Genomic DNA, 21941 nt, shown 5'->3' with positions numbered 1-21941 from the left:
AATTCATGAATTTCCAAAATAATATAAATATAACTATTACAAGTTTCAAAAACTGTAAAGGAGCTAAAAAATGTGAACGAACAATTTATTTCCTATCAAAAATAATCCTATAATTTTCAGTCAAAATGAAGTTAAATTTTAATGATATTAAAATATATGATACCTACCATAGGGAAAAAACGTATGATATTTTCAACTGGATTATCTGCAATATCCAAGACTAAATATCTGAAAATAGAATATTTTATGATAAGCACACTTTCAGGTAAAGCTCTTTTATTTCTAAAGAAATTAACTTTGAGTATTTCTTTGTAATTATGAAAATACAAAATAATTTTCAATGTATCATATTTCTAAGAACAGGTTGATAGATATTGCATGACAGTAGAGCACTTAAAGCCTTAAAAAACATGTTCCTTAAAAACATGTTAACATTTCTCTTAATACTTTAGTACAAAAATTTTGTTAAAACAAAAATGTCATAATCAGGAAAGAAACTTTCCTTTAGATCACAGTGGATCTAGAAAATAAAGACAAAAACATGTCCATAATTCTTACTATTAGCCTTCTATTTCTACCAACTTTCTTAAGACCAGAAGATTGTTCTCTGAATGACTCTGTGACCATTTCCCCAAAAAGACAAAGAATATTTCAACAGGAGCCCAATGTCTGAAAAAGGCAGACAACTACCCACTGTCCCCCCACCCCCTGCAAAAAACAACAAAAGGCAGCAATCTGACGGAATCATGAATCAAAAATTCAATGTTTGAACTAATCTTCAGTAAAATAAAAGACAATGAAGAACACACCTATCCTGGAATTTCAGTTTATTTATTTTTTTGGTACCAGGTACTGAACCCAGAGGCACTTAACCACTGATCCACATCCCCAGCCCTTTGTAAATTTTTTATTTTGAGACAGGGTCTCACTAAGTTGCTTGGGCCTTGCTAAGTTGCTGAGGCAGGTTTTGAACTGAGATCCTCCTACCTCTGTCCCCTGAGACGCTAGGATTACAGGTGTGTGCCACAACACGGGGCTTTGAATTTTACTTTAGAAAACCTTTAAAATAAGGCCATATCAACATGCTAGGTTTATTCTATTTTGTGAAAACTCCCATCTCTAACCTATCCAAGGTCACTTCTTTGTAGGTAACTAAATTATGAAATTAGTTTTATAGGTCTCTTTTGATAGAAAAATTATAAATCTTCAACGATCCTTTAGGTGGCAACAATTTCAAAAAAATTCTGGTTTTAAAACAGAAAGGTTAAATCCCAAGATCCAAGGAATATCCAATGTATAAAACCGAAGGATTCCACCGACGACTGTATCCTAAAAGTAATTCTGCAGACCAAATTGTGGATACCATTTTGAATATGTCAAATATCTATGAACACACAATTTTATTCTTTTTTTGGTTACATATTATTTTATTGCATGTTTATAAACTATGTTTTAGAGAACCTTGTATTTATGGATATTCATAGGCTATAGTAATTTTTATAAAGAATAAAGCAGAGCATAATAGAATTTTAAAAACCACTAGACTTATCAGAAGATACATGAAAAAGCCAAATTAAAACAGAATGAAACACCATTTTTATTCTCTTAAAATTCTCTCTTGGTATAATTCTGTCTTAGTGAAATACAGAAAAGACACTCTTAACACTTAACAGTGGGACTATAAATTAATACAACTCACTGGACAGCAATTTGTATTATCTATCAAATTTAATCTGCTCATATTCTTAGATCCAGCAATTCTACTACTACAAATGTATTCTGTTAGTATATTCATATATGAATTAAATGATATATACAGGGATAATCAATATACAATATCTATATTTATATCTACATCTATTTCTATGAAAGTCTGGAAACAATCTCAATGTTCAAAAACAAGAGACTGGTTGAATAAATTTTACTATAGCCAGATGATGGCTTTGTAAGTACTGATATGAAATACTCTTAAAAAAACAGTATAAAAAACAAAAAAGTTTATAGTAATATGCTTGTATAAGTTAACATATAATCTGAAAGAATACTCAATGAAGAGGTAACAGTAGATATATTTGGGAGGGAAACAGTTTCTAGGAGAAACAGAAACAGTATACAGAAACCTCCTCTTCAGTATACATTTTTTAAACCTTTAAAATTTTGCATCATGAACATGATTTAAATATTTTAAATAAATTTTGTTTTAAAAATTATGTATTGTATGCTCCATCATTACAAAACAGATATATATAGGGGCTGGGGCTACAGCTCCATGGTAGAGTGCTTGCCTAGCACATGTGAGGGACTGGGTTCAATCCCTAGCACCACATATAAATAAATAAAATAAAGGTATACTGTCCATCTACAAATATAAAAAAAAAAAGAAAGAAAAAATATTTAAATAGATACATACAGAAAAAAGTCTGGTTGTGTAATAAACCTATAGGGACTATACATGTTTATTAACCTTAACATTTTTTATAATTCATAGCAATACTTCTTACCTAAATAATTGCTGAAAGTTTGGTTTAATAAAGTTTGCTTCAATATTTTGTCGTATACAAATTATATGGGTTATTCCATGTTTCTGTAGTATAGGTAGCTGTAAAAAATGAAGAGACAGGAAGAAACACAGTATAAAAAGTTAATTATATGAAAATTTACCTGAAATGATCAGCAAGACAGTTTGATGATTCAAGGATAATGTCCTCAAAAGGCTAACATGGATATTTTATATGTATAATTCTAGAGCTTCATGGGATGCTAAAGACAATTTACTTGGAAAACAGATTAAACAGTGGTTAAAAGCATGGGGTTTAAAGTCATGAGAGTCAAAACTAGAAATCCCAGCTCTGCTAATGACCTGTATGCTGTAGCTCAATTCCATCACGTGAGAATGAGGAAAATATTACCTATTAACTAAACAGTGTTGAGAATTATGTAAGGTAATAATTTTAAGAAAGCATAATAAGTAAGTTCAATAATTATTTGTGGATGGGCACAGTGCCACCTACGTGTAAAAAAAAATTTTTTTTTGGTTTGGTACTAAAGATCGAACCCAGGGGTGCTTTACCACTGAGCTACAGCCCCAGCCCTTTTAATTTATTTTGAGACAGGCTCTCACTAAGTTGGTTAGGACCTCACTAAATTGTTGAGACTGACATTGAACTGACATCGAACTTGCTATCCTCTTGCCTTAGAAATTACAGATATGTAACACCATGCCTAATCAAAAAAATAATTATTTGATAAATGAGCAAATCATGCTGGCATGAGGAATCAAAATAACCTAAATTTTCTAACACCTTTGAACAATAATAATTCATGGCAGAAGTCAAAGAACAATTTATATATGTTATGAATTGAATGTTTCTGTCCCCCTCTTCAGATTCATATGTTGAACCCCTTGCTCTCAAAATGTGATATTAGGAGGTTAAACATCTGGGAGGTAACTAGGTTTAAATGAGGTCATGAGGGTAGAACTTCCAGGAGAGATTACCATCCTTACAAGAAAAAGAACTCAGAACTCTATTGGCAATGCAATGGTACTGCAAATAGGAAGGGATCTGCAAGTTAGAAGAGAACTCTCACTAGAACTGGATCAAGTCTGGCACCATGATCTCAGACTTATGAGAATTATGAGAAATAAATTTCTATTGAACCCATTCAGTCTATGGTATTTTGTTAGAGCAGCCCTAATTAAGATAATGATTTTCAATGTTAATTTTGTACCAAATTTTCTCATGTCAGCATAGACTAGAGTTCAATTATCTTTGTATTTCCTGAACACATCCTGAGTTAGTGGACAGGAGGTGTTTGGTAGGATTAATAATTAACCAATGTTCAATATTTACATTTATGTCAACCTCCAAAATGAATTCAATATTCATTCCTTTGTTTACACTTGATGATCTTTGGAGTTTTCACAGCAACTCTATTTATATGAGCAACTACAAGCGGACAAAAGCCTGTTTTAACAAGATTTGAAGGCATATTATACTATTAATAGGTAAAGAAAACTTTATCAAAATAGAACTCTTACGTATGTAATAGCAAACAGTATTTTATACTTTTCAGTGGATTTGCTTATATAAAGCAGGTTTTGACCTTATAACTACAAACAATAGAATTTTTTTTTCCTTTTTTGTGGTGCTGGGGATTAAACTCAGGGTCTTATGCATGCAAAGTAAGCACTCTACTATACCCCCAACCCAAACAATAGAAAAATTTGACAAAAAGAAATAGTTTACTAGTTACCAAGAGCCTAAATCTGTCTCTTATATACTAGGAAACACATATTCCTACCCTTGATGGAGAAGGGTTAACTAAAATCTTAACCCATTAAGTTCCAAGTTTTCAATTTTACAAATATTTCAATAAAACCAACACAGGTACATTAATAGGTTGGAAATAATAATCTAGAGCTCATATATTATAATATTCAATGGGTCAAAATGGGTTTTAAATTTTCTGATTTTGGGATTTAATTATATCTCATACAATTACAGATGTCAAATATTTTCAGAAAATAAACAAGTTATTAAGAATCAATTTGGTAAATCTTTAAAACACAGATTTCATGAGAAAAATATACTAGAAAAACTCTTTTGTGATGAAACACTTGAGAATTACTGGCCCAGTAAAACTAGGAATGAGGCAGGTACTACAGAGTGACAACAACTATTAACAGATAGTATTTGTCAATGTTCTCTAAAAGAAAACTCTTATTACTAAAAAAATTATCCAAGAAACATAGGTTTTTAAAGTCTCTTGATGAACCTAACCTAAAGTTCATACCTTGCTTTTCATAGCAGAAGAATATGGGCCTAAGAATAATCCAGGTAAAATTTCCTAGGGAAAAAAAAATTAACATTAGCAATTTAAGTCTATACCAAATATGTGCCATAAATATGGATTTGTGAATTTTTTTCATAATTGTTATAATAATTTGCTTAAAAGTTTATTATTTAGGGAGCATTTCCTAGCCACATGGAGCAAATGATTGGGAAGAGAAATGCAGATGTGCTTTATAATGTCAAGTGAAATATCCCAAGTTTAAATCTAGGTTTGAAAAGTCATGTATTTACACTTTCAGTGCTTTTTATAAGCAGCTTGGGTAGGATTAGTTCACTGATTGTTGCCTTTTAGATGAATGAGATCTCTTTGATTTTACTTCTATTCTCTGCTCTAGTCAGAAATAATAGGTATAAAGCAAATCTGGAATTACACAAAGCCTTAGTCAGACAAATCAAAAGCAGCACAAGATAGATTAGAACTATTATCTATAGTTAGTAGAAACATACTCATTATGATTATAATTATTTGTATAAGACTTATTTCTCCTACCAGCTTTGTATTGGCAGGAATTATATTTTACTCATCTTTGCATTCTACAGCAGTAAGCAAAATGACTCATATCTACTTACATGTATTTAAAAAGTGAATTTTTATTAGGAGAAAAGATAATAGATTTTTAGAAGTTAAGGGATTCTAAGGAATGAGAGACATCACTTGAACCTGGGGCTGATAGAGTTGGCTGCAAATGTTAAGAAATACAAAAGAAAAGGAACTGCTATGAACATTAGCTACCTCTTAAATTCATTTCAAACTGGAAGCATTTTACTCATTCTTCAGGAAACCTTAGCTATGCATGTTGAAAAGAAATCAGATACAAAAATGAATAACTTTAAAAACTGAATTATGCTTTAGTTAACTCTCCTGAAATTATCTAAACAAGACCGAAAAAGCAAACTGCTTTCAAAAGGAATACAAATATTGTATTCCATTCTATTGTTCTTTTTCTTTTTTTTTTAATTGTGGGTAGACACAATATTTTTATTTTATTTATTTATTTTTATATGGTAATGAGGATTGAACCCAGTGCCTCACATGTGCTAGGTGAGCACTTTACTACTGAGCTACAACCCCAGGCCCTCCACTCTTAAGATGAGGAAAAAGTGACTCTAATTAAACATATACATATGTTACTATGTTCCTGATAATCTAAGGAAGAAAGGTAAAAATTCATTTCCCATATTCAAACTAAAAAATTTAACTGACATATAAAAATTGTATATATTTATGAGATTACGTACCATGTAATTTTTAAAAAATATACAGTGTAATGTTCAAATCAAGGTAAACATATCTGTGATTCTCATCTCTGTAAGAGTCAAGATTAATCTTATATATTTAACACAGTTAAGATTTATAGTACTTAATGATAAGCCTATATAGGTCATGAGCCAGCAGGTCTCAAATCCTTTGTGAAGGAAGGTTATTAAATAATAACAACATGAGTTGGCTTGAACAAACAAAAAGTTGTCATACCTGCATCTCTCGTCTCATAGGGTAGGTCCACTCCTTAAAAAGAAAACACAAGAATAAAAGTAAATACATGGAAACTGCCACCCAATTAAAGGCTGAAAATGTGACATCCAAGAATGTGGGGTTTTGACCATTAAATAATAAAGAACAGACTATAGGACTGGGGATGTAGCTCAGTGGTAGAGGACTTGTCTAGAATGTGTGAGGTCCTAGGTTTGATCCCAGCACTCATACACACCCCAAATCTATAAAAACAGCAAATATAGTAGGTGACAGAAATCAGATCACTGCATGACTATGGTTGGGTAGGGTAGGGAATGCCTAGAAATGAATATTACTTTCCCTGTTGATAGAAATCCTTACATTTTGATAGTGGTAGTAGTTACTAGCATCAAAACTCATGCAGTTGCACACTAAATATATATTACACTCTGTAAATTTTATGCCTATTATAAAAAAATAATCTCACAAAATGCAAAGGAAGGGCAATTAGACTAACCCTCACTTCTCAACTGCAAGAATGAAGACAGGAGTAATTCATTCAAAACAGGCAAGACAAAATAATATCAAGAATATATGCAGGCTGGGATTGTGGCTTAGTGGTAGAGCATTTGCCTGGCAAGTGTGAGGCACTGGGTTTGATCTTCAGCATCACATATATAAATAAATTAAATAAAGGTATTGTGTCCATCTACAACTAAAAACATTAAAAAAAAAGTATTTGCTCAAAAAATAATTTTTCAAGAACAAGAATACTGGCAGACACTTATTAAAGGAACATTTAAAAGATGTTCTTTGAGGGGCTGAGGTTGTGGCTCAGCGGTGGAGCACTCACCTAGCACTTGTGGGGCCCTGGGTTTGATCCTCAGCACCACATAGAAAATGAATGAGTAAAATAAAGGTATTGTGTCCAACTACAACTAAAAAATAAATATATAAAAAAAAGATGTTCTTTGAAAAGGTAGTATCATTGTTTCTATTTTCCACTTCTACTTTAGATAAAAGAACCTTAATTCTGAGTGCAGATAGTCTGAATCCAGAGTTCATTCATACACAATACAACCTTTCAGTGTAAGAAGGAATTTTATGGAGAACACATGTAAAAAAGTATTGACTACACAAAATAACAATGATTTGTGAGGACAAACAAAATAGAAATAAAAATGTCATTTCCAAGCCATAAAAAGAGGAAATGTTATCAAATTGAATGTTCATTGCCTCCTACCCCAGTACTGGGAATTGAGTCTAGGACCTTATGTATGCTAGGCAAGCACTCTACCAATAAACTACATCCTCATTCCCTTATTATCTATACAACTTTATTTTGAGATAGACTCAGAGTCTAAGTTGCCCAGGTTGTCTTCACAGTTGTGATTCTCCTGCCTCAGCCTCCTGGGTAGTGGGATTACATAGCTGTGACACAATACCTGGTTTACCTGCCTCTTTAATTTACCAATATGCTAAGTATTCTTTTTAATAAAGAAAAGTTTTTAAAACTCTGGCCAAAGATTCTGCACCCTTTAGTCATGGTACCCCTAATATTAAGTGTAGTGCCTTATGAAAAATAAGCACACAATTGATGTGCATTAAGGAGAACCATAACACTAGATTCTATTGATCTATTTCAAAAGATTTTCAAGTAGTCTAATTGATCTATTTCAAAAGATTTTCAAGTAGTATCTCCATGAAGCAATTTGAGCTATGACAAGAAAGATAATTAAAGAAATGTATACTTTTTTGAGTTTGCCTAAAATGAAATCACTAATTTTGTGATTGAGTGTAATCAAAGTAAAAAACAAACAACAACCACAAAAAACTGTGACACTTATACAAGTATTGTAGGAAATATTTGTGTAGGGGAGGGAAGACTTTTTCTCTACCCTCTGAGGATGTGAAAACTGTCTATGAAATTAACTGTTAATAAGCAGATTAATGAGGAAAGGTACACAAAATTTATTACCATGCATCGTAGTAAATACCAAAGCACCAGTGAGACTTACGAGCATATATACCCTCTTCCTAGGAGAAGAGAGTTAGGGGGATGTAGACAACAAACTTTGGAGAGTGAATGATTTTGAGGAAAGATGAACAAGCCCTTAGAAGGATTTATGAAAATTTGTGATAAAATCTGTCTGGATATGGTGTTGATTTCTTTTCCCCTAGTATGTTAATCTTCCATAGTTGATTGCACTCCCTGGGTGGGAACTGATGACAGATAATTTCCTTTTGGAGGACCTATCCATACATAGTAAGACATGAGGAGTTCAGAGAAAGCCTCTCCCCACATTTGTAGTTTTTCAAGTACCTTAATTTAAACTCAAAGTAAGGCAGCATACTTTTGGAACAGCATTTCTTGAACTTCTTCAACTTGGCAATGTGCAGGAAGGAACTTAAACATTTAGGAATACAAATTTTGTTTTTATATAAATTTGTATGCAAAAGCAGACTTAAGAAAGATTCTACCTTCCCATAAAGTTGTAGGCAACAGAATGTGACAGACTATCTCTGTATTTCATTCAAAAAATGATTATAGGAGTAAAAAACAAGTTGTATAGAGAATGGAAAATTATCACTATTTACAGAACAGATTAAGTATGTAGCTTTATATGGGGAAAATCAGGCCTTGCTGTAATACATGCAGTTCTTTTGAAATACAGAAAGCTTTCCTTTCAGGAAATTTTCCTTTCAGAAAATTTTATTTAGAACCACTCTTTTTTTAAAAAATATTTATTTATTTATGTATCTTTAGTTTTAGGTGGATACATTTTTTTTTTTTTAATGTGGTACTGAGGATCGAACCCAGTGCCTCATGCATGCTAGGCGAGCACTCTACCACTGAGCCACCACCCCAGCCCCTAGAACCATTCTTATTGCCATAATTGAATCCTGAATTGAGAGACCACCCTCTTTATTGCCCTAACCCTGTGCTGTAGTTTGGATATTGCTTGGGGTCTCCCAAGGTTCATATGTTGAAATTTATATCCACTGTGAAGTAACAAGAAGGTGGAAATTTAATCCCTCTGTGGTGTTTAGAGGTGAGAGCTTTTAAAAGTAACTGTGTTTATATAAGGCCCCTAAGATTGAATCCTGAGGAAGAAGATAATTGAAGACAGTGTGATAAACACACATATATTCCCTGTTCTTTGTCACAATATGCCCTGCACCACTTGGGGATTTTGCCAGCAAGAAGGTCATGATCAGATGCAGTACCTTGACCTTGCCCCTCCAGAACCATGAGCCAAAAAATAAACCTTTTATCTTTTACTAGTCTATGGTAGTGTTAATGGTGATACAACATGGACTAAGACACTCTTTGATGTTGGTCTATAGTGGAAACCTTAAACATGCCTTGTTTACTCATTCTCTTAGGGTCTTTTTTGTGTGGGGGTGGAATTGGGGATTGAGTCCAGGGCCTTGTGCATGTGAGGCAAGCACTTTACAACTGAGCCATATTCCCAGCCCTCTCCTAGGGTCTTTACCATACTAGATTAAGATTATTTAAAGGTTATTCATGCTCATAGTTTCGCTCTACCAGAAATCCATTTGTCTGAATATGACTATATTACTAAGACTTGTCTGTATCACACTCATTCTTTCTTTTTTGTGTATTAGGGCTTGAACCGAGGGCCTACCACATGCTAAGCAAATACTTTAGCACAGAACTACATCCCTAGCGCTTAATTTTTTTTTTTTTCCCTTTCAGTACTGACGATTGAACTCAAGGGCATTTTACCATTGAGCAAAACTCCCAGCCCTTTTTTATTTTTCATTTTGAGACAGGGTCTTGCCAAGTTACTCAGAATGGCCTCTAATTTGTGATGCTCCTGCCTTAGCCTGAGTAGCTGTGATTATAGGTGCGCATCACTGTGCCTGGCTTAATTTTTATTTTGAGACAGGGTCTCACTACGTTGCTCAGGCTTGCCTTGAACACGTTCTTCCTATCTCAGCCTCCTGAGTAGCTAGGATGTCATGTCCTATCACATCTAGACAGTCACACTCATTCTTAATCTCAACCTGCCCAGGCTGTTGCTAAAATCCATCCATTTACAAAGTATAGTATTAAGTGCACCAATGAAGGACATTAGCCATAACCATTAGATAAAGCATAATTCTTACCATCAGATGGATTAGATGAACTAAAGTATATAACTTTTAGAAATGTCAACACAGAATTCAAATTTTACATAGGTGGAAAAGAGGAGGAGCAGTTCTGGCTAGGGGTGGGGGAAGAAATCAGAATACCATACTTGAGCTGGGACATTTAACAAAACAGAAAACAGATTATATGCTTAGTCTCTCTCTTCCAAAAATGGTAGACCCTTCCAGAATAAATCCCTTTTCCTTAGTTCCTACATGTAACTGAGCCTGTGCTTAAATCAAAGGACAAAAGAGGATTTTCACTCAAATAAAAATGAGATCAGGAGGAACACAGAGTCAGAACAGCATTCAATTAAGAGACTTTTAAATAAATGATTTTGGGGGCATACTAGAGGAAGCCAAGGGTGCTTTACCATTGAGCTACATCCCTAGTTCTTAAGTTATTGGGGGACTCACTAAGTTGCTGAGGCTGGTCTTGAACTTGTCATCCTCTTGCCTCAAACTCCGAGTTTGCTGTGAATACAGGGTGTTCTACTACACCCAAATGAAATTTAATAATTTTTGAATTATAAGACCAATCCAGTTAAGAATTGTAATGCAAAAATAAATAAGTAAAAAATTAAAAAAAAAAAAAAAGGGCTGGGGATATGGCTCAAGCGCTAACGTGCCCGGCTGGGGGGGCACTGGGTTCGATCCTCAGCACCACATTAAAAAAAAAAAAAATAAATAAAGATGTGTCCACCGAAAACTGAAAACTAAATATTTAAAAAAAAAAAATTCTCTCTTCTCTCTTAAAAAAAAAAAAAAAAAAAAAAGACCAATCCAGATATAAAACTGATTTGCTTAAAAACTGGTATTATAAGGTATTCTTTTTTTCTTCCTTGCATCTAGTAGACTCTTGATACAAATAAGACTATACTGTCAAAACCAGTCAAGATTCATATTTGTTCAATGTCTGGTATATAATAACAGGGCAGTTGCAAATAAGATAGGAACTGAATGGTAACTAAACTTCCTTATGAAAGGTTCAGTCTATCATAGAAAATAGACAAGACCAAAATTTTAGAGAATAACTTTTACAAAAGTAAGTATTCAAAGTACAAAGTTCAAGAATCACAGTCTATGGGACAAGAATCCCCTGCGTTTCTTCTTTGCTAGCAAAGTAATAAACATTTTTCCTTTTTCTCAAGACCTTGTCTTTGTTATTGGATTGGTGGCCAGGACAAGGACCAAACCTTGGGGTACAAATCTGGCAAGCCAGCCAGTAGCCGAGAGCAGCTCCCACTCCAGCTCTCTTGGGCAGGTCTGGCGCTCTAAGTGACCCTCACTTCCATGCTAAGGATTCATGGTGCTAGTGAGTTTGCCTTGGACAGAACCAGAGGAGCTGTTCCTGTGAGAAAAGGGAGGGACTGAGGGACCATTCCAGAAGCTGCAGAAGCTCTTTTTTTGCTTAAGGGAACTCCACCTTCTCTCCCTGAACTGCACAATTTGTTCCATCAGTTGCTCTACTTTGAGAAAAAGGAAACCGAACTCAGGAAAGTCATGACAACTTTGGTCATTTGGCCGAGACCCTTGATTCTACACATCTGACCCCTCTTTGTAGGGGCATGTGTAATGCCACTGGTGCAGAAGTCATGGTTAAGTGGGAGTTGGGAACTTGGAATTTTCTCTATCTGGCCTGTCTATTTTAAAGGTTCCTGTCTTTTGGCTATGGTTTGGGAATCCCCTCTGGTTGTCTGTTTCATTTGAATCTGTTACCATCCCCTTTAAAGACATGACCAGTACTGCATCGATTCTATAGTAGTCTCTTGAGAAAGTTCTTGGCTGGTCAATTTAAAGGTTCCCATCTGTTGGTATGGTTTTGGGGCTTCTCTCTGGTTGTCTCTCTCTGTTTCTTTTTGTACAGTCTTGCAATTGGAATTGATCTGTAAGAAGTAAAGTCAGTTGAAGAATGGGCCCCCTATGAGTCTAAGATAATATTTTATTGTAACAATCTGTCTTTTACATAGCTTTCTAGATTACTATATAATCTTGCAGTTGTAGTTGGTCTGTGAAAGGTAAAGTAAGTAGAAGAAATTTGTGTGTGCAGGTCTGCTTTAAAAGTTCCTGTTTGTCAGCCCTGGTTCTGGTGATCCTTTCATCTTTTTTTTTGGGGGGGGGGGGGAGGGGGGGGTCTGTTACTGGCCCTTTAAGACATAGACCGTGCTGCATTGATCTTGGCTAGGTGGGCTACCTAGAGGAATAAGACTAAGAGAAAGACAGTTTGCTATAACACAATCTGGCCTTTAAATGTTTTTTCTGGCTTATTAGACAATCTTGAAGTTGGTCTGCAGGGATAAAGTATATGAAACAGATTCTATATATACAGACATTTATGAAGTTGCATGATAAGGGGTCTGAACTGTCAGGAACCAAGTTGAAGGTAGCAAAAGGCACTGCCCCTGGTGTGCATGGATAGTAAGTCACCAGAAAAAAGGGTTAAAAGATTTAAATCTTTTAAACCCAGTGCTGACACTCCCAGCACTGTTTCTTAGCCTGGCCCCAGGCAGCCACAGATCATCTCACTGTGGGTCAAGGACACCAGTATTAAACTGGGGGGAAAAATCCCAGAAAAGCTGCCTGGGCTGTAGAAAATGGCCAAAGAAAACCTGGTCTTTGCCCTGCTTTTCAGCCCCGTTTGCCCCTGGGGGGATGGAGACTTCCGGCCTCCACAAATATGGTAGCAGGTTCCAGCACTGTCAGTTTATGACCTAAGGACAAGAATAGCCTCCTCTTTTAGATCTAACAGGAGACCCCATTTGACCAGGGATATTCTTCACTGGGGCAAAGAAATTCTTGCTCTTATGGTATCCCATGAAACTAAATGCCTGGGAAGACTGGCAGAATAAATAACTGCATCCAGAGGCGGGGGGAGACAGAAATTAAGGCCAACTTGTGTTTTGTAGGCAACTTCTGAAAAGGGATCTTCAAGAAAGCCTAAAAAAAAAAAAAAAAAAGGATGGAAAGGGCCTCCTCCTTTGCATATCAACATGCTCAGTATAAGAAAAAGGTCCAAAAGGAGCCTCTGCATACAACTGACAGTGGGGAACTCAAAGTTGATGTCACTGTGATAATGATAATGGAGACAAGTCAGGCTCAAAAATATCCTGTGCTCCAACCCCTGAATACAATCTAGGAGAAAAAAGATTAAAGCAGTTTTTTGCTGAGGGCCATTGCCAAGTAGGAATGAATGGGCTTGCCTTTGGACCCAGGTCATTTGCAGTGACATTGCATGTATGCTTGAGTAGGGTGACCTTGCTTAAGGACCAGGACGGATCCAGGTTTAGGGTGTATCCTGCTGGGATTAGGGAGTATCCCACTCCTTGGGTTTAGGGCAGTTCCAGGTTTAAGGTGTACCCTGGTGGGAATAGGGCGTATCCTGCTGCCTCAGGCACTCCCACTCCTTGAGTTCCCCGTTCTGGTGGGATTAAAAAAGTATTTGGGATTCGGATCCTGGTGGAGTACGTGAATTTTGCCCAGAACGTGAATTTCCCCAGAATGTGTGTAGAATGCTGAATTCGGGAATAAAGAATTGCTGTTTGAATCTACAAGGTTGTGAGTGGCTCGTGATTTTGTGCCCAGCCAGACTGCTGCAGTTTTTTTTTTGTTTTGTTTTTTTATATGATGAATTATCCAACCCTCTCCTGGGACGAAATCTGTTGTGTAAATTAGAAGCACAGATAACATTCAAAAGGTCTAGTTCAGAATATGAATTTAAGAAAGGGTCCAAAACTAGAAAAGATAAAATAAGGTATGGACATACACTGATCTGCTCTATCTACTGAGATAATTTTATTGTATTTTTTAGGTTTTATTACTTAGGGAAACTAAGTCTTAAAGGAATTAAGGCTTGTACCTGTTTTAAAGTCTTAAATGATTACTTTGTAACTGGTTAAATAACTGTTATTTAGATTATAACAATATAGTTGATACCCTAAATATATGCAACTAGGTACATGTACACAACTGAGATCTAAGTCTTAGCTAAGTTTTATGTAAAAGTTTATGAAATGAAAGTTTATGTAAGTTTACTGGCAAGATAACTAATAAGTACTCTCTTTTATATATTGTATCTGACACGGAAGGGCTACACTGTCATTTTAAGACCTGTCTTATATCTGTTTGCTTTGGCTGAGTCAATTTCTGATAATTAACACTGTTTGCTAAAAGTTACAAGAGATTTAAGGCTATCCTTTGATTTTTGTTAACCCATTCAGACTTGTGATTATCACTACTGTACACTCTGGATCCTAAATTGTATTTTAAAAGTCAAACTTAGTTAAATGTAAAGCTTTGGAGAGAACTTTACCAAGTTGGTGTTCTCCAAACCAAAATTCGATGTAGCCAGTCTCAGTTTTGCATGGAAATAACAAATTTGTTGGTATTTATTTGTGTATTTGATGTTTTATAGTTGAATAAAGTAACCTGTTAATAAGTTTTATATATATATATATATATATATATATATATATATATATATATAAAATTTTGTGTTACTCTTCGCACTGGAATTAGAATTTAAATGTATTTTTGGAAGGTACTAAGGACAGCCTGATTTGTTTAAAGGTGACATGTTAAAACACAGAAAAATTCTGCCACTTTTTCCACAAAAAGAAAGTTAAAAGCTCTCTTAGCCTTTCTTTTGATTCATGTTTTAGATGTAATGTTGTATTGTGTTAATTGTGAAAAGCCCCACCTTACCTTAGGTAAGACTCTGTGCTAGACTTCAGCTAATTTAAAGTTGTGCTAGTTTTAGTTATAAAGATTACTGTAATCTCAAACAGGAAAAGTAAAAGTTTAAGATTATAAAAGTCATTTTTCTTGGTTTATAGCTATTACACAAACTGATGCTTTTGCTCTGTGAATGTTTTTGCTCTGTGATTTCATTTTGTACTTTCCTTGTAAACTTTATAACTGTTGCCTGTTAGTGTTTTGCAGAGGTACTGCTTCAAAAGAAAAAAACCAAACCTGGCTTAATTTGAGGCATCACCTACAGGACAGATATTATATAATGCTAATTTCCAGTACTAATACTAACCCAAATTAAATGAAAGGGGTATCTGTAAAATTATACATATTGAAGTTATAACATATTACTCCTACTTTAAGATTGGTGAAACTGGCTTGCTGGGTGTTTAAAAACCAAAAACCTAGAGAACAAAATCAAGGAAGTAAAAGGGCCAAGGAAAAGTAGTCAATATTTTGGTCTTTGCCCTCTAAGGTCAGCTGGGACCTGGAACCCCTCTCAGGGCCTTGCATCTCTGGTGAGTCACCCAATCAGCAGATCAGGGAAATCAAGGGGACCCCAGAGAACAGAAAACCAACCTGTTTGCCACATTAGACAGGACTAGATCCCACTCCCTTCAGAATGACCAGTGTACATTCTGCAACGAGGAGGGTCATTGGAGACAGAAATGTCCCTGATGCTTTCAGGAGAAGCCAAGGATGATCAGTCAGACCCAAACCCCCATCCTGGCAAGTGGCACCACTGGTAGAGGAAAGCTACAGGATTCAGGAGGCTTCATACATGTCCCCAACAGTGATTTCTGAAGTTGATTCTTTAGATAGGAACAAGGTCAGTTGACCAACTTGGTCTTAAAACACCTGACAGGAGAGTATAGCCTAAAAGCAGAGTCTTACATGGACATTTAAAAGGAAAAACAATGTTTTTTTTAATGTAACTTAAGATGTACACTTGTATCTGTCCTACCAACAGTAAGTAAAGCTGAAGGCTATGAAGGTAAGGTTTTGTGCAAGAGTGCCTAATAATACTAATCACAAAAGATACAAATTTGTCCTGAGTTAAATTGAGTATGATTTCATAGACCTACAAATTTTCCTAACCTCTTATATTGAATTTGACCTGTTTTTCACTAAGATTGAGTTACTGCCTTTACGGTTTTCAGAGACCGAAGTAATGCCTTGCTGTCTTTATTTTTGCCTTAGCATGATCTCTGATCTATATATGCCTTATCCAGTCACCTGCCATCTACCCTGTGGATCTCTGGATTGCTCCGATGCTGAATGCCCTTAACTGTCCACACCCTACCTGATAAAGAACAAGGACTTTGGGTTACCTCCTCCCAACTTTGCCCCCTTTTAGCATGAAGTAGCTTGGAGATGTTGCCCACTTTCCATAGAAATAGAATGTAGAAATTGACAGTGGGGAATTGTAACAGGTGTTCTCTTGATGCACTGACTATATCCCTTGTGGCTTTGAAACTTACATTTTTTTTTCCTTCTTTCCCACTCTTCCCTAAACTGCTCCTCCCTGGTCTTCTTTTCCCTAACCTTCTCTTTCTTGATCTCTCCTTTCTATTCTCATTTTCTCTAAATCACCTTTATAAAAGCCCCCTATTCCTGTGGATGGGCAGAATCACAGCCTTTGGGATAGGAGTCCCCTGTGTTTCTCTTTTGCTAGCAAAGTAATAACCTTCTTTTTCCTTTTTTTCAGAAGAATAAAAAAAGCACAAAATGCTACTTACTTTATCTGGGAGATAACTATTCTGGGGGGCAAGGAAAAGGGTTTTGACTTGACAAAAAAAGTTTCTCTGAAGAAATGTTGCCTAATTCTATGCCAAGTTAAACATTTAATTAATTAGGTGAGGGCAAGGAGGGTGCTGGCAGCCATGGCAGGAGAAAATAGCAAATGCAAAGGTCCTGAGGATGAAAATTATAGCACTTCAGGAACGAAGAAATCATGGGCACAAAAAAGAAAGAAGCACGGGAAGAGATGTTCATGAAGTTAAAGAGATAAGCAAGTACCAGACCACACAAGACGGTGCAGAAATGTCAAGGGTTAACTCCAGTCTCAAAACAATGGGAAATCATTAAAAAAAAAAGTTTAAACAGAGGAATAACAATCATTTTACAAACTGATATACTACACAGTTAAATTTTTGCTAGCATTGTCCTATGTAAAGAATGCCTAACCTGGGCTGGAGCTGTGGCTCAGGTAGCAGACCTGCCTGGCATGTGTGAGGCACTGGGTTAGATTCTCAGCACCACATATAAATAAAGGTCTAAAAACAACTAAATATTTTAAAAAAAAAAAGGGGCTTAACCAATTTTTCAGGAAATTTGGAAGTAATTTTCTTACAGGTATGAGAAAATCAAAGCTATCATAGACTGATCACATTAACTATTAAAAACATTCACTAAAATTTACTTGAATTTAATTTTTTATCAAATCAAGATTTGGATTATAATTGAGCTTTCCATGTAGTGCCTCCTATGTGGAACAGTGCCAGCTATGCACCCTAACTACATAAGACCATTTTGACACTTTACATATCACACTAGGAATTAGGAAATTAATATTCTGCTTATTAGCCAGTTTATTATGATTATATGCTTCTGTTCAATGGTTTATTTATATGGCCTTTATTTATATTTCTGTCAGCTCAAAAGCACACTCCATCTATAGAAATGCTATGATTTTGGTGGGAAAGATACCAACAATAAACTTTAGTGTCTTTGCCGAGGAACTGGGAAAAAAACTAGGCTGTGTCCCTTGTAGAATTCATCCCTTTCTGGCTATAGTGACTGATCCACAGAGCATGCACATGACCTAAATTGGGCCAATTCTCTAGGTTCCAAACACAAAAAGATGGAAGAGAAGCAGTCTGATTCTTCCATGAGTAAGCTTTTTAAGCTTATGACATCCTAGAGCAGCTGACAACCAAGCTCTACACCTTGAAGAAGTCATAGAGAAAGCAGAGACTCACAAGAGGCAAAGGTAGTTATGATGCAGTATAATACTTGGGTTTTAAGTCCCTGATACTAGCTTATACCACTACCTTTTTGGATTCCACTACTTTTCCTTTGTTCAATCTAGTCTGAGTTGGTTTTTGTTACCTGCAATCAATATAGATCAAACATCCAATGATCAAACAATAAAGTTTGAATTGGCTTTCAGTAGACAATATCACTGTCAACTAGGCTCTAAGCATCAACCTCCTGTATAAGAAGAAATACATAGGATTCTTGGGCATATTCCTGCCATAAAAACCCTTTAATTTTCCTGATAGTGTCTTTTGTTATTCATAATGGCCCCTCCTTTTTTTATTGGTGCATTATAATAATACATAATAGTGAGGTTCAATCTCAATACCACTATCTTTCCTTTCCCTCCCTGGCCTATTGCTTGCTCTACTGCCACTTGTGATCAAAGTTATACTAATAAACTGACTTAAGATGGGGCCCCTGAGGTGGGGGAGGAGCAGTGCTGATCACCAGAAAGACATGATTAGGGCCTGCAGAACTTTTAGCTTAATCCACTAACTTCTGGGAATTTAGTGGATTAAGATGGAAGGCAGCTGAAGATTAAGCTCTGTGATAAATCTTGAAGGAATACTGATGATCTAGGTTGCTGAACAGGGGTGTCAAAGAGATAGTGTCCTCTTCCTTCATACCTTGCCCTATGTGTCTCTCTGTTCCGAGATCTATATCCTTTATTATGATAAACCAGTAAATACATTTCCCTGAGTTCTGGGAGCCATTCTAGCAAATTAATACTACTTGTAATTGGCATCTGAAATGAGAAGGATAGAGGCAGTCTTGTGGGACTGAGCCATTAAACTGTGGAATCTAATCCTAAATCTGAATTACAGGACACCCAGGTGATGTCTGCCAAAGAAATGATGTGGAGAAAAATCCCCCAAATAACTGATAGAGAAAAACCGCATGTTTTCAACAGTACCCCTACAGGAAAGAAAGGTGTATTCCCAGTAAGAATTTATAATTTTTTCAGGGGTTAGACATACTATATACACAACAAAAGATTAAATGAAAATTCTGAGGATTAGGGCAGGGAAAAACTGCAATGTATTAAAAACAATAGGAATTAAGAATTAGGATTCCAAAGTCGTCTTGTGTTTTGTGATATGATATTAGCTTGACAAGACTTTTTCAGTCAACTGCATTATTTTGAGGCTATAAAAGCATACTCCTCATATTATTATGTTAAAAAAAAGTGTAATTTAATTTTTCTTGGGTCTTAAAACATGTAGTTCTAAGCATCCCTACCACAAGCAAGGGAGCCCTCCAAATTAAAAAGAGAACACCAAGAATGAGTATCTGTAATAAACCAAATGTTCTCCTAATAAAAGGGGGCTTCATTTTCCCAATTACCTATAATATACTTAAAATTCCAGGAATTTTAAACTTCTTTCTTGTTCCTACCAAAGCATAACTGAGATCCTTATCCTGTTAGAATTTAACTCCAGAAAATTCTAATAGTTTCCAATACCATAAAATATTTGCAACAGATGGAAAAAACAAATCTTAATACAAACTTTAGGCAAGAAATAGGGTGGAGTAAAAAGAACCCCGAATTAGGATATCAGGAAACCAAAGTATAAACAATTTTACTCTCAATATTAACTTTCCTCTAAAGGCAATACTTCTGATTAAATGAGCTAGCTTTGTGATATTTTATTCTCTTAGTCAGTTTTTTTTTTCCTAAAAACAAATAAATACTTTGGGAAACTATTTGAGGACGCACTCCCAAAGTATAGGCCCCAGGTCTATCCCACGTGTGAATCCATGTGTCCCCACAGTGAATAGTTGACACCGGAGACATTTCTCAAGCTGAGATTAAAAACAACTTTACCCGTCACTTAAAAAAAAGAAGAGAAGAGAAAAAGGAACAAAGCTTTCCACTGCTCTGGCAAAAATGATGAACCTTACTCCGACTAAATCCTCAAACACCGAGTCCGGGGGACCCGGGATTGCTTTTCCTCATCCCATCACGGTAAGTACACCAGACGCTACCCGCCTACCGGGTCTCCGGAGGAGACAGAACTGCTCAGAGCCGTGACTCTGAGATGGGAGGTCCCGCCAGAGGTCCCGGGACGCCCTCGGAGGCCACGGCGCTCCCACCGAGGTAGAGGCTGCGACCGCTGGGGCCTGGGGTCGCACCTCGGCCAGAGCCACGGGGGAGGCCTGTGCGCGGCAATCGCCGGATAGACTTACCTCGGCGTCTTCTTTGCACTGTGGGAGGGAAGGGAACTCCAGCTTCACGTCCTCCATGGTCCGGACCCGCGGGCTGGTGGGTGGGGTGGGAGGATGAGTTACCCTGCCGGCCAGACCCTCGGGCTGGCAGTGGCGGCGAAAAGAAAGAGGGCCGGTGGAGCGTAGGGCTGTCCGATGGGCGGCGGCTCACAACTAACAGACGCAGACTAGAGGGTCGCAGTGACTCCTGTGGCGGCGGCGGCGACAGTGGGGAAAAGGTGGGCTGTGCGGCTCCCTCCCAGCCGCCATGCTGCTGCTGTTTCCCTCCCCCAGTCTCCGCGCCCCTCTGGCAGCCCAGGATCCCGCACTAGCTCGAGCCCTACAACCGTCTCCTCTCCCTCCTCCACCCCCACCCACGCCGCCCTAGCCAATCCCTGCCCACGCTCTCCTGCGGCCCGCCCTCCGCCGCCGCCAGGTGTCAGCGCGCCGCCGCCCTGGCCCGCCCCTTCGCGAGAGCGCAGACGTAAGGGGCGGGGCCTCGGGGCGCTCGGCTGTAGCTCGGCCCGCGTGGAGGGACCGGCTGCAGTAGGAGGGGGCGAACGCAGGCCCGGGGTAAGTAGATGCTCAGAACCAGCCCTGCCTCTGCAGACCGGACGCAGGTCCTCTTAACAGTCAACATATCCTACACACCAGAAACTGGCACCCAAAAGGAGAACTAGTTGCTCCTCTCAGAATTCTGCATTTCGTTAAGTTATAACCCAAGTAAGAGTTCAAATTCATGTTATGCGCACAGAAAAAGAAACACCTGTCACCTTTAAACAAGTAATTAGAATTGTGGACTTCCAAGAATGCTAGGGAATATAACTGTTTACCTACAAAAACCCCAAAAATGACAAATAGAAAGTCATTGGAAACAAAACAGATAAATTCACCCTCAATAAATAATACATAATACCGTAAGGTTTCTCCCTTGATAATATTAAACTACTTGACTTCAAGTATCTTTTAAAAAGGAGTTTCTGCTAAAGTTAACATCACATTGTTAATAAGGGTTAGGTATACACTTTCTCTGGGCCTAGGGAGATATTACCATCCTTTTTGTTTTAAACAGATTGATGGATCCCAAGGTAGAAAAGCAAAGATTTATACACCTACCTGATTGTTTTAAATAAAACTACCACCAGCATAAAAGTAAATAGGCAAAATTAACACAATGCCAATCACAATAGATAAAAGTAAAAGGATTACAAGAAAATTGACTTAGACCCACTCTTGCATTCTATTACTTTTTATAGTCGTATGTATGCAATGCACTGCCCATAGACGGAACTGTTGAGCAATTTGAGTGTTACATGGCCAGCCTGAGTGTCTTATGTTCCCAATCACCATATAAACTGTTCTCCACCTTTAAATATTATAAAAGGCACATAATACCCTCCCAGTACTGTATTTAATTTGAAGAATGCGTTTATAATTAACCAGGCCATTTATCATTACTTCTTTAGTGTTTGTAAAACTGAAGTTGT

General features: G+C 36.8%; 1 protein-coding gene across 1 annotated transcript in view; it reads right to left on the bottom strand.

Moving 5' to 3' along the window:
• Nucleotides 1-20877, bottom strand: part of STYX (serine/threonine/tyrosine interacting protein) — a 30463-nt gene extending 9586 nt beyond the window's left edge. Inside the window, exons 1-5 of the mRNA XM_081288812.1 lie at nt 20437-20877; nt 6328-6360; nt 4795-4848; nt 2502-2599; nt 168-228 (exon numbers count right to left, since the gene is read on the bottom strand). Coding sequence (XP_081144938.1) covers nt 168-228; nt 2502-2599; nt 4795-4848; nt 6328-6360; nt 20437-20493 — 303 coding nt within the window. The 5' untranslated portion in view covers nt 20494-20877. The remainder of the gene's footprint in view (nt 1-167; nt 229-2501; nt 2600-4794; nt 4849-6327; nt 6361-20436) is intronic.
• Between the last annotated feature and the right edge of the window lie 1064 nt (nt 20878-21941).

The sequence above is a fragment of the Spermophilus citellus genome (assembly GCF_964194105.1).
Source record: "Spermophilus citellus genome assembly, chromosome: 4".
Lineage (NCBI taxonomy): Eukaryota > Metazoa > Chordata > Mammalia > Rodentia > Sciuridae > Spermophilus > Spermophilus citellus.
Note: the sequence above shows the minus strand (reverse complement) of the source record. Positions and strands in the feature narration are given on the sequence as shown.